At 52.2% G+C, this 11,309-nt stretch overlaps 1 protein-coding gene across 1 annotated transcript; it reads left to right on the top strand.

Annotated features, from left to right (window-relative positions):
* Positions 1 to 980: 980 nt before the first annotated feature.
* KLHDC2 (kelch domain containing 2) lies at positions 981 to 11,115 on the top strand. The gene is made up of 14 exons (XM_041458475.1): positions 981 to 1,063; positions 2,459 to 2,625; positions 3,457 to 3,536; positions 4,329 to 4,446; positions 5,444 to 5,559; positions 6,571 to 6,652; positions 6,762 to 6,845; positions 7,712 to 7,792; positions 7,868 to 7,926; positions 8,118 to 8,227; positions 8,646 to 8,718; positions 9,406 to 9,493; positions 9,810 to 9,862; positions 10,282 to 11,115. The coding sequence occupies exons 2-14, from the start codon at positions 2,470 to 2,472 to the stop codon at positions 10,403 to 10,405; spliced, it is 1,224 nt and encodes a 407-aa protein (XP_041314409.1). The 5' UTR covers positions 981 to 1,063; positions 2,459 to 2,469; the 3' UTR covers positions 10,406 to 11,115.
* The last annotated feature ends 194 nt before the right edge of the window (positions 11,116 to 11,309 follow it).

Genomic DNA, 11,309 nt, shown 5'->3' with positions numbered 1-11,309 from the left:
TTTTTGGGGCGGTTCGGGTGCCCTCAGGGTGAATTTTGGCATGCCCGGGTGCTGCAGTGTTAATTTTGGGGTGGTTCAGACACTCCCAGTGTTAACTTCGGGGTGCCCGGATGTCCCCGGGGTGAATTTGGGGTGGTTCAGGTGCTCCCAGAGTTAATTCTGGGGCGGTTCGGGTGCCCTCAGGGTGAATTTGGGATGGTTCAGATGCTCCCCGTGCTAATTTTGGGGCGGTTCAGACGCTCCCAGGGTTAATTTTAGGGAGCCCGGGTGCCCTCGGGGTGGTTCAGATGCTCCCAGGGTTAATTTTGGAGCGGTTCAGATGCTCCCAGGGTTAATTTTGGAGCGGTTCAGATGCTCCCAGGGTTAATTTTGGAGCGGTTCAGATGCTCCCAGGGTTAATTTTGGGGGTGCCCGGGTGCCCCCGGGGTGAATTTGGGGGTGCCGGTGCCCTCAGGGTGAATTCTGGGATAGTTCAGACGCTCCCAGGGTTAATTTTGGGGTGGTTCAGACGCTCCCAGGGTTAATTTCGGGGCGGTTCGGGTGCCCTCAGGGTGATTTTTTTGGGGTGATTCAGGTGCCCTCAGGGTGAATTCTGGGGTACTTCAGATGCTCTCGGGGTTAATTTCGGGGCGGTTCAGACGCTCCCGGTGTTAATTCTGGGGCGGTTCGGGTGCCCTCAGGGTGATTTTCGGCGTGCCCGGGTGCTCCAGTGATAATTTTGGGAGCCCTTCAGACTCTCGCAGTGTCAATTTTGGAGCTGCCCGGTGCCCCGGGGTGAATTTCGGGGGCAGTTCAGACTCTCAGTGTTAACTCCGGGCTGTCCCGGGGTGAATTTTGGGGGCAGTTCAGGCTCTCTCAGTGTTAACTCCGGGCTGCCCCGAGGTGAATTTTGGGGGCAGTTCAGACTCTCTCAGTGCTAACTCCGGGCTGCCCCGGGGCGCGTTCGCGGAGCCGGAGCCTGCGCGCTGCCGCCGGAAGGTGCCGCCCGCCCGGCGGATGTTGCGGCGCGGCCGCGGCTGAGGGAAGGAGCGGGGGCCGGCGGAGCGGCAGCGCCGGGGCCGCGGTAGGAGCGGGACGGGGCCGGGGGCTCGGGGGGCTCTGAGGGACGCGGGGCGGGCTCGGGCCGGGCCGGTAACGGCGGCGGGCAGCGCTCGGGCGGCCGCGATGTCGCGACAGTTGAGCGTGTCGTGAGGAGCCCGCCGGGCCCGCCCTGCGCTCGGGCATGTCGCGACAGGAGAAGGGGTCGTGAGGAGCCCCCGGCTGCGGTGCGTGAGGGGGGCGGGCAGAGCCGCAGGGCTGCGGGGGAAATGGCTGAAGGGACACGGCCCAGCGTGTCTGAGGGGTAAAATGAATAACAGAATGTTGTACGTATCTATTCTAGATAAATATTGTATCGCTGTTGTTGCTCCGAGGCGGTGAAGACACCGCTAGCTCGAAGCAGGCCTGTTTCACGGGGCTGTGGGCAAGGCTTGCTAATCTAAATTAGAAATCGTAATTAAAACTCAGAGATAACCCCCCGGAGGTGGTGCAGCGTCTGCGTGGCGGGACTGATTAAAATTAAACAGCAAAAACCCCTCAGGAGCGGTGTGTGGCAACAGCAGAGTATCCAGCCTGGATGCAGGGTGTGATTGTCCCTCTGAGCTCCTTTTCCCTGGATTTGGGTGCACAAATTCGGGCTCTTGGGCTGTGTTTGCCCAGCACAGTCTGGGGTTTGGCGTTCTGCGCGGGTTTGGAGCAGGGGCATTGGCTCTGTGGGAGTTTGTGTGGGATGGGGACATGGTCCTGCACTGAGCCGCTGTGGGAGGTTTGTGTGGGGGACACTGAAGAGCTCCAGGATTTGCTGCTATTGTGGGCAAAGCTGTCAAATTTATTCCCCTTTGGATTGTTTTTTTGTGTTGTTTTTTTTTGTTGTTTTTTTTTTTTTTTTTTGACATCGTGGGGTTTTTTTGACATGGTGTGGGTTGGAAGGGACCTTAATGCTCACCTTGTCCATGGGCAGGGACACCTTCCACTATCCCAGGCTGCTCCAGCCTGGCCTTGGGCACTTCAGGGATGCAGGGGCAGCCACAGCTGCTCTGGGCAAATCAATCTAAGTATTTATAGATCAGATTTTAAATATATTTAAAAACGGGCACTTTGGGGCACATTGGCAGCTGTAACCATTACAAGCCGTGCACCACTGAGTAGTCCCTGCCTGGAACATTTTTGACTCCAGCCGTGTGTAGTTCATCCTGGCTTTTCCAAGCCCCACACTGTGTCAGGGGAGGATCAGAATACCAGGGAAAGGTTCCACTATTCCAGAGGGTGCTGGCACTGCCCAGGCTCCCCAGGAATGGGCACAGCCCCGAGGCTGCCAGAGCTCCAGGAGCTGCCAGGGATGCGCAGGGTGGGATTGCTGAGGGACGGGAGCTGCCCTGGCTGATCCCGCTGAGGGAATTCCGTGTCCCTGTGCCTGCAGCACGTCCCGAGATGGCCGATGAGAACGAGGAGCTGCCGGCGGACGAGGAGCTGCCGGCGCCGGCCGAGGAGGCCTTTGAGCAGCTGGAGAACGACAGCCCCGCGGAGCGCAGCGGGCACGTGGCCGTCACCGACGGGCGCTGCATGTACGTCTGGGGAGGATACAAGGTACAGCTGCCCTGCTCCCGCCTGGGAACTGTCCCATCCATCCACCCGGGCGGGACTCTGCGGAGTTATTCCTCCCCCGCAACGCAGCAGCTCCAGCGAGCAATTTGTAACACGGCCCCCAGGGGTGTTTTGCAACGTTGGGATAAATCACGGGTGTTAAAGCTTGGCAGATACACGGATTTTTGGGGTGTCGTTTGCCTTTGGGAAAAGGTGAAGGGAGTATTGTCTGATGGGAATTGTGCACCCTGGGAGTGGTGGTTTTATTTGCACAACTGTATTTTTGGGTAGTAATTTGTAATTACATTTTGTAATTGTCATTTGTCATTTTGGGTGGTAATAATTTTTTGGGGTGGTAAGGATCCCAGGTTTGTTGTTGTCACACAGGGGGGTGCGTGTGCTGCAGCACCACAAAATCATTTCAGTGACAAAGTCATTGTCACTGAAACCGACACCGAAACTCAGTTTCACTGAAAGTGAACTCAGTAAATAAACTCCTGTCATGGAGGGTGTGGGGGAATGAAAAAGGAGCTTTTGGCTCATTTCTGCTCCCTGGCTCAGGCTGTAAAACGGAGGTTTAACTTCCATTTAACTTCCATTTACCCTGTCTGGCTCTGCTGGGAGCTGATTGTCCCCAGCAGGTGCTAAATTGGGCTGATTGCTGCTCTCCGTGCAGGTGGGAGGCACAGGAGTGTGGGAAGCACAGGCACTGCTCCTGCTGTGATCTCTGCTGGGATTAGGTCCCAGAGGGGTGCAGACATTCCCAGGAGTCTGTAATTCCATGTGTCAAATATCCTTCTAACCCTGCTTTTCCTTCTCTGACCTGTCCTGCAGAACGCCCAGGTCCGGGGGTTTTATGACTTCTACCTGCCTAGGGATGAGATATGGATCTACAACATGGAAACTGGAAGATGGTACAGTAAATCATTAATTTGGGGGGAAAAATCTGATAAATCCTTGAACTGGCGTGGAAAGGGACTGAGCAGGGAGAGAATTCCCTGATCTCTTTGTTCCCACCTATCAGTGTCTTGCAAAAGTGTGTCAGATATTTCAGGTTTGTTTTTTTTTTTTTCTGTGAAAGCAGCCAATATGGTTTTCCAGGATGAAGTAGGAGAGGCAGCTGGGCCAGGCAGCCTGGATAGGAGTGTGTCACCAGCAGTGTGAGGTGTTTTGGGATTCCTGGGATAGGATAGAGCAGCTGGAAATTGTGTTTGTACCACTTTTGATGCCAGTGGTGGTCAGGGAATCCCTGTTGAGCTCTTGGCCTTGTCAGGAGTTGTTTTTCAAGGTTGATGCAGCCATAGAAGCTGCTCAGTGCTTTGCAGGAAGTGGGATTCAGCCCTCCCTGGGGTCAGGAACAGCCTGGGGCATGGGCTGGAATCTCCTCTCTGTGGTTGTGACGTTTACAAACAGGAAAAATCCAGGAGCAAAGTGGAAACCTGCAGTTGACACAGGTGAATCCTCTTTGCCTCAGGATTCTGAGCATTCCAAACTCCTGAGCTGGGCAGATGGGATTCCTACCCCCAAAAAACCCATGTATTAACTAAACTACCTTTTCCCCACCCCTCCATCGTAACAGAGTCGTTTTGTGAATTGTTACATCTGAAAAGGTGGGAAGAACTGGGAACTGTGGCAATTAAAACCCTCCAGTGAAGCCCATCCCTGCTCACTGGGAGCAGGTGAAAGATCCCCCCCTGGTTTTGCAGGAAGAAGAGCAAGACTGAGGGAGATGTTCCCCCCTCCATGTCTGGCAGCTGTGCCGTGTGTGTGGACAGAGTGGTTTATCTCTTCGGGGGGCACCACGCCCGGGGCAACACCAACAAGGTCAGGAATTCCTTTCCAGTAGAATAATAGAATATAAAAATATAATCCTTTCCCATGGGGGTTGTGCCCTGGAAGTTTCACAGCACTGCAGGAACACCCCGAGCTGGCATCGGTTCTGTCCTTGTGCAATTCCCCTCAGCAATTGGATTGTGTCCCTGCCTCTGAGTTTGCTGATTTTAAAAGATGGGAGTTGCCAGAGTTGCCTGAAAAATATCAGGAACTGATCTGGAACTGGTCTGGGGTGGCTTGAAGTGTTTTTGTTCCCTGGAGTCCGTGGTAATCCCAGAATCCCAAAATCATTGAGGTTGGAAAAGTCCTCCAAGATCGCTGACCCATCACCACCCCTTCAACTGGAATTAATTAATGATCTTTTCTGATAGTCTGGCACTGTGGTTTAAATTAAATAGTTTTGGTCTATATGAATAGGTAGTTTATCCATTTAAATATAAGATCATATATTTCTTTAGTAAATGTAAACTGGAAGGAGTTGGAAAGAGTTTTTGCAGACAGTTTGAAACAAACCTCATTTGTAAGGTGTGATTTCTTCCCTTCCTGCTGTGGCATTCTTACATTTCAGTAATGTGAGTGTAGCAGCTGGTTCTCTTCCTGTACAATTATATAAATGCAGAGAAGGGATCATACTGTAAAAAATGTCACTTTGTAAACTTCTGAACCATTTTGTAGTTGTAAGATGATTGTGCTCTCTACACACCTTCATTGTATCCCACAACAGCTTTTGGATGCTGAAGCTCAGTGCCCAGAACCCTGTTAGTGGTGTAAAAGGTGTTTGAGTCTGCAAAAAGGTCAGAACTTTTTGATTTGTGAATCCACCTTTTGCTGCAAATATTTTCAGTGCTCTGCTTCTCAGCTAGGAAAAGAACTTTTCATTTATTACTATTTCTGTACCAACACATGTTAATTTAAAGTTGCTGTTTTAACAGCAGATTTAAGCTTTAAGCTGACCATGTCAGTTTAAATAATCTCTTTATTTTCCCAGTTCTACATGCTAAATGCCAGATCCACGGACAAAGTGCTGCAGTGGGTGAGAGTGGAGTGCCAGGGGGTGCCCCCCTCGTCCAAGGACAAGCTGGGGGTGTGGGTGCACAAGAACAGGTGAGGCCCCAGCGAGGGCTCTGCTCTCTTTTGGCTTCTCCCTCCTCCTCCTCCTCCCTGCAGTCGCCGTGGGGCTGGCTGGGAATGTTCCCCTGGAGAGGAGAAGGCTCCAGGGAGAGCTCAGAGCCCCTGGCAGGGCCTGGAACTGGGAATTGCTGGCTGGGCTGGAATTGCCAGAGCAGCTGTGGCTGCCCCTGGATCCCTGGCAGTGCCCAAGGCCAGGTTGGACACTGGGGCTGGAGCAGCCTGGGGCAGTGGGAGGTGTCCCTGCCGTGACAGGGGTGACACTGGGTGGCATTTAAGGTCCCTTCCACCCAAACCATTCTGTGATTTTGGAGTTTAGCTCTTGTGCTGCCTTGGCCACTCCATGGAGAGAGCTCCCAGTTAGGAGATTTGCTGTGGGATTTGCTGCAGAGACTCAGGAAAGGTGGGGAGTCCCTTGTGTGTCCCTTCCAGCTGGGGATACTCCGTGGCTCTGTGGAATTGCCCTCAGTGCTGCTTTTTCAGCTCCTTGATGTGGGGAGTGAGCTCCTCATTAGCACACCTGATAGCATCAGCTTAGATGTGAATCTGTGCAGGGCTGCACTTGTGGGTGGTTAATTAGGTGCTGCAGGTTGTTTTCTGTCACTCCATAATCCTGTAGGAATTCCAGGCAAGGCCATGCCAGTTCCTAACACAGGCTAAACCCCAAAAGTGAAACTTGGAGGTAATTCCCATTTAAACTGCAGGAGAACAACGTGGCAAAGGCCACAGAACGCTGTGCAGTGACCAGGCTGCACACCCTGACAGCTTCAGAGGTCTGGAAGTGGAGCAGAGCTTGGGAGCCTGGGGCTGGAAACAGCTCCAGAGGGATCCAGTGTGGGTGGGAGGGTCAGTGAGGCCACAATCAGAGCCCTCACCTGGAAAACCAAGGAGCTTCCCTGGTTTTCTGAGCACAGCCTTTATATTCTGTATTTATACTAACAGATGTGACAGAGTTTCTCACAGCTCATGCTCCATGTTTTCCTGCAGGCTGATATTTTTTGGAGGCTATGGCTATTTTCCTGAAGGGAAGCAACGTGGAACGTTTGAATTCGATGAAACTTCTTTTTGGGTAAGTAACCTTGGAAGCCATTTCTGGTTCAACTTTTAGTATTTCATCAGTGCTTGGTAAAACTTGTTGCTTCTTTATGTTGGTTTGTTTTTTGGTTTTTTTTTTTAAGAATTCAGGTCTTCCTAGGGGGTGGAACGACCACGTGCACATTCTGGACCTTGAAACTTTCACTTGGAGCCAGCCCATAACTACGGTAATTAATGGTTTGCTGTCAGTTAATTAAGTCACAGCTCAGTAATGTTATTTAGGAGTGTTCTTGGAGCCATTTCCACTGAATTTAAACCATTCATTTAGACAGATCCACTCTGCAAAAAGAGGAAATTTGCCTTTTCTTTAGATCTGTTGTCATGCATTTTTTCCTGTCGCTTGCTTTGGTTGATGCTGCAGCTGCCTTGTGCTCAGGGCAGTGGGGTTTGCTGTCACCCTCAGTGCCAGGGGATGGTTGGTTCCTGTCCCTGGGGGCTGAATTGTGGTCAGGAGGCAATTAAACACTGCTAATTGCAAATACACGCATTTGGAGTGTTCGGGAACAGGGAAACGGGCTGGTGCTGCCACAGGGTTGGAGGAAGTGAAGTGTGAGACAAGGAGCTCCAGATTGCCAAAGAATTGCTCTGATTGCTTCATACAGGTCTCAGGTGGTTCAGAAACTCAAAGAAAAATGGTGTTAATGGAATCCCAGAATGGTTTGGGTGAAGGGACCTTAAAAATCATCCAGTCCCACCCTTGCCGTGGGCAGGAACGCCTTCCACTAGTCCAGGCTGCTCCAGACTGTCCATTCTGGCCTTGGACCCTTGATGATTTATGAATTTAAGGATTTATTATCTCACTGTCTCATTTACAGTCTGTCTTCTGTGGCTGAACCCTGTGCTAAAAGCAAAATTTATACAAAATTTATACAAGGAGTTCTCTGATCTTCCATCCATCCATCCAAAAACTGCACACAGGATGATTTACTGGCTGTGTTTTTTCACTCTGATCCTTGCTGGCCTTAAATCTGAGTTGAGCTGAGCCTCTCTTGTCCTCTGGTGACTGATTTGTGCTGTCCCTGTCCCTCCCCAGGGGAAGACCCCGTCCCCTCGAGCCGCCCACGCCTGCGCCACGGTTGGGAACAGGGGCTACGTGTTTGGAGGCAGATACAGGGTAAGCCCAGCCTGGTTCAGCTCTGCTCAGCCCAGACCTCAGCAGGAATCTGAGCCACACTCTGCTCTCTTGCAGGAGTCCAGAATGAACGACTTCTACTACCTGAACCTGGACACGTGGGAGTGGAACGAAATGTGGGTGCTCAGACTGGATCCATGTGAAATTCTTGGTGTCTAAAGAAATTCAAATTGTCCTTGGGTCACTGCAGTATCCTGTAGATAATAATGCCAGGAATAATAATATCCTGAAAAATAATCAGGGCAGGAAAGAGAGAGGGATTTTGCTGTCCCTGATGGTGATTTGGGGTGTTTTTATTGCAATCCAGACTCACCCAAGGCATCTGCCCCGTGGGCCGCTCGTGGCATTCCTTAACGCCCATTTCCTCGGATCACCTCTTCCTCTTTGGAGGCTTCACCACGGACAAGCAGCCCCTGAGTAAGTCATTCCAAAGGGATTTGGTGGTGGCTCTGTGCTCTGGAACAGCTGGGATGATTGCCTTGAATTCCTTCTAAATTCCTCCTGTGTGCTCCAACTCCTCATTCCGCAGAGCAGGAGCTGCTGAGGGTGTGGAGACACCAGAACTTCCAGCAACTGATCTGCTCCAAAAATGTGTCTGAAAGTGCAAATGACAATTGGTGACAGCTTTACAATTCTCCACCTTCACCCCCATAAATCTCTGTTGCATTAAACACCTGTTGTCAAACAGGAGCCAATGTTTTATAAGGTTTTTCCTAAAATATTTGATTTGTGTAAGAACAGAAATGGGATGTGCTACACCAGAGTATTTGTATATTGCAGCAACTTCCAGAACTGACAGAATCCTGCTTTTATCTGGGAATTTGCTTGTTTTCAGGTGATGCCTGGATTTATTGTATCAGCAAGAATGAGTGGGTACAGTTTGAGCATAACTACTCTGAAAAACCAAGGTATGGCAGACAATTCCCTGGAAATTGGGTACAGAAGGGATGTGGAAGCACCTGGTGGTGGCTGTCAGAGAGAGGACCCTGGTTCCTCCTCACAGCTCTGTGTCCCAGAGGTCCCACCACGTGTCCCAGAGGTGCAGGTTGTTGTGTGCTCCCAGAATTCCAGGTCAGGGCCACACAGGGCAGGCAGCCTGTGAAACAGCAGGAAGCAGAGGATTTAGGGTTTGATCTCAGGATTTAGGGTTTGATCCTGGGATTTGGGGCTTGATCTGGCTGCAGAAGCAGAGGATTTAGGGTTTGATCCTGGGATTTGGGGCTTGATCTGGCTGCAGAGGACTCAGCTGCGAGTGCCAGCAGCAGAGCTAACTGGAGCCAGATCCTTGCTCTGGCACCACCCAGGCTGGTGTCACCAGGGTCCTGCCAGGGGCTCATCCTGTGCACAGCCAGGGCTGTTCTTGGCTTCCTGCTGAGGAAATAGGAGTTGCTGACCTGCCATTTAAATCTGTGATGCACCAGTGTGGCATGGGAAACACAAGTCTTCCTCCCTCTGGTCAGGGAAGTGACCTGAGCCAGGTTGAGGAGTTGAAGCACCGCTGCTTCCTGGTTTTCTCCCTTTGGCCTGGCTGGGATGAGGAGGGATCTTCCCAGAGCTGGGCTTTGGGTTAATGCAGTGCTGCTCTCTGTTCCCAGGCTGTGGCACACGGCCTGTGCCAGCGAGGAGGGCGAGGTGATCATCTTTGGGGGCTGTGCCAACAACCTTCTGGCCCATTCCAAAGCTGTGAGTTGGTTTTGAGCTTCCCTTTCCCGTGGGATCTGGAGCGCTGATCTCATGGGGATCACAAAGATGCATGGACAGAGCCTGAGGGGGAAATGCTTTGCTCCTGTCCAAAGTCCCTCAGTGCAGATGCCTCAAGGCTGGGAAACCTGAAGGCTTCCTGCAGTGTCCCTGCCCAGGGCAGGCTGGAATAGGATGAGCTTTAAGCTCCTTCCAACCCAGCCATTCTGGGATTCCCTGGTTGTGTGGGCCTGGGCTGCTCTGGCTCCTGCTGAGAGCCCACAGAACCAATTCTCTCTCTGTCTCTGCCACCCTCCAGGCTCACAGTAACGAAATCCTGGTGTTCTCCCTCCAACCAAGATCTCTTGTAAGGTAAGATTCCCAGCAGGGAACTGTTGCGTCCCAGCTTAGCTGGCAGGAGGAAATTCCTGGGAGGGTGGGGAGGCCCTGGCATGCCTGTGCCTGCCCCTGGATCCCTGGAAGTGTTCAAGGCCAGCTTGGACAGGCCTTGGAGCACTCTGGGATGGTGGAAGGTGTCCCTACCCATGGAAAAAGGGTGGAATGGGATTTAAGTCCTTCCAGCCCAAACCATTCTGAGATTCTAGGACAAGTGGGGCAGAGTCACCATTAGACCCGTTCATGTTCCTAAAATACTGGCAAACATTTCTGCCTCTACCAAACACCACCAGAGCAGCAGCCAGGGCTGAGGATGGAGGATTCCCCTCACTCAGCACCTCTGGCACAAGCTCCCAGTGCCGCCCCTCCCTGCTGACAGCAGCCCCGTGTTGCAGGCTGTGCCTGGAGGCCGTGATTTGCTTCAAGGAGATGCTGGCCAGCTCGTGGCACTGCCTGCCCAAGCACCTGCTGCACAGCGTGAACCAGCGCTTCGGCAGCAACAACACCTCGGGCTCCTGAGCCCGGCCCGTGTGCTGAGCCCTCTGTGTGTAGGTAGTTGCTTCTCGCCCTCCCGTGCATGTGAATGGCCTAGAGAGAACCTATTTTTGTGTGAGATGTTCCAATAAATGTATTTGATGCCAGAGGAGCCTGAGCTTCAGCTGTAACCAGGTGTGGGGTTGTGCACCCCGAGGGGGTGAGGCCGACCCCGAGAGCGGGGGGATGTCCATGGGGACAGAGCTGGGAATGCTGAGCGCACTGCGGCTCTGGAGTGTTGCTTTAGTGGTGTTTAGTGCACAGCTTCACGTTCTGCCACAGATGCTTAAGGTCAGAGAAGCAGGATCTGGAAGTTAGAAGCAGGATCTGGAAGTTAGAAGCAGGATCTGGAAGTTGTCCCATTGCTGGTCGATAAACTGTCGTAAACTTTGAGATGTTAAAGCACCACTACTTTCTGCTTGGCTGTAGTTTGGTTTTGGTTGTTTTTTTTTTGGAATTTTTATGTTGTGGAACTTCAATTGTGAACCTTAGGTAGCAGATATTCTGCCCTGCGAGTGTAACTGGGAGTTTGTGCCTGTTCCCTGCCCCTGGAGCAGCCCCAGGGATGTCCCCTGGCTGCAGGGACATGGAGAGGGGACACGGGGGACAGGGCCAGGCCGTGCTGCTGTGGGGAAGGGGGGAATCATGTTTTAAGCTGTCTTCAAAAACTAATTAAAAATGTTGACTTGTAGAACAATTCCTGTGCTGTAATTCCTGAGATCCTGGGGGTTTATCCTGACTCCCAGCCCTGCTCTTCCTCCCCTCCACAGGGTTCTGGCACGGCTGGGCTGGGGGGATCTGGGCCTGCACCTTCCTCTCTCCACAGCCAGGGGATGTTTGGGGGGAAACACGATTCCACCTTCCCAAAGGAAGCATTCTCCACTGGCAC

Source organism: Pyrgilauda ruficollis, unplaced genomic scaffold (genome assembly GCF_017590135.1).
Source record: "Pyrgilauda ruficollis isolate IOZ18807 unplaced genomic scaffold, ASM1759013v1 scaffold129, whole genome shotgun sequence".
Lineage (NCBI taxonomy): Eukaryota > Metazoa > Chordata > Aves > Passeriformes > Passeridae > Pyrgilauda > Pyrgilauda ruficollis.
Note: the sequence above shows the minus strand (reverse complement) of the source record. Positions and strands in the feature narration are given on the sequence as shown.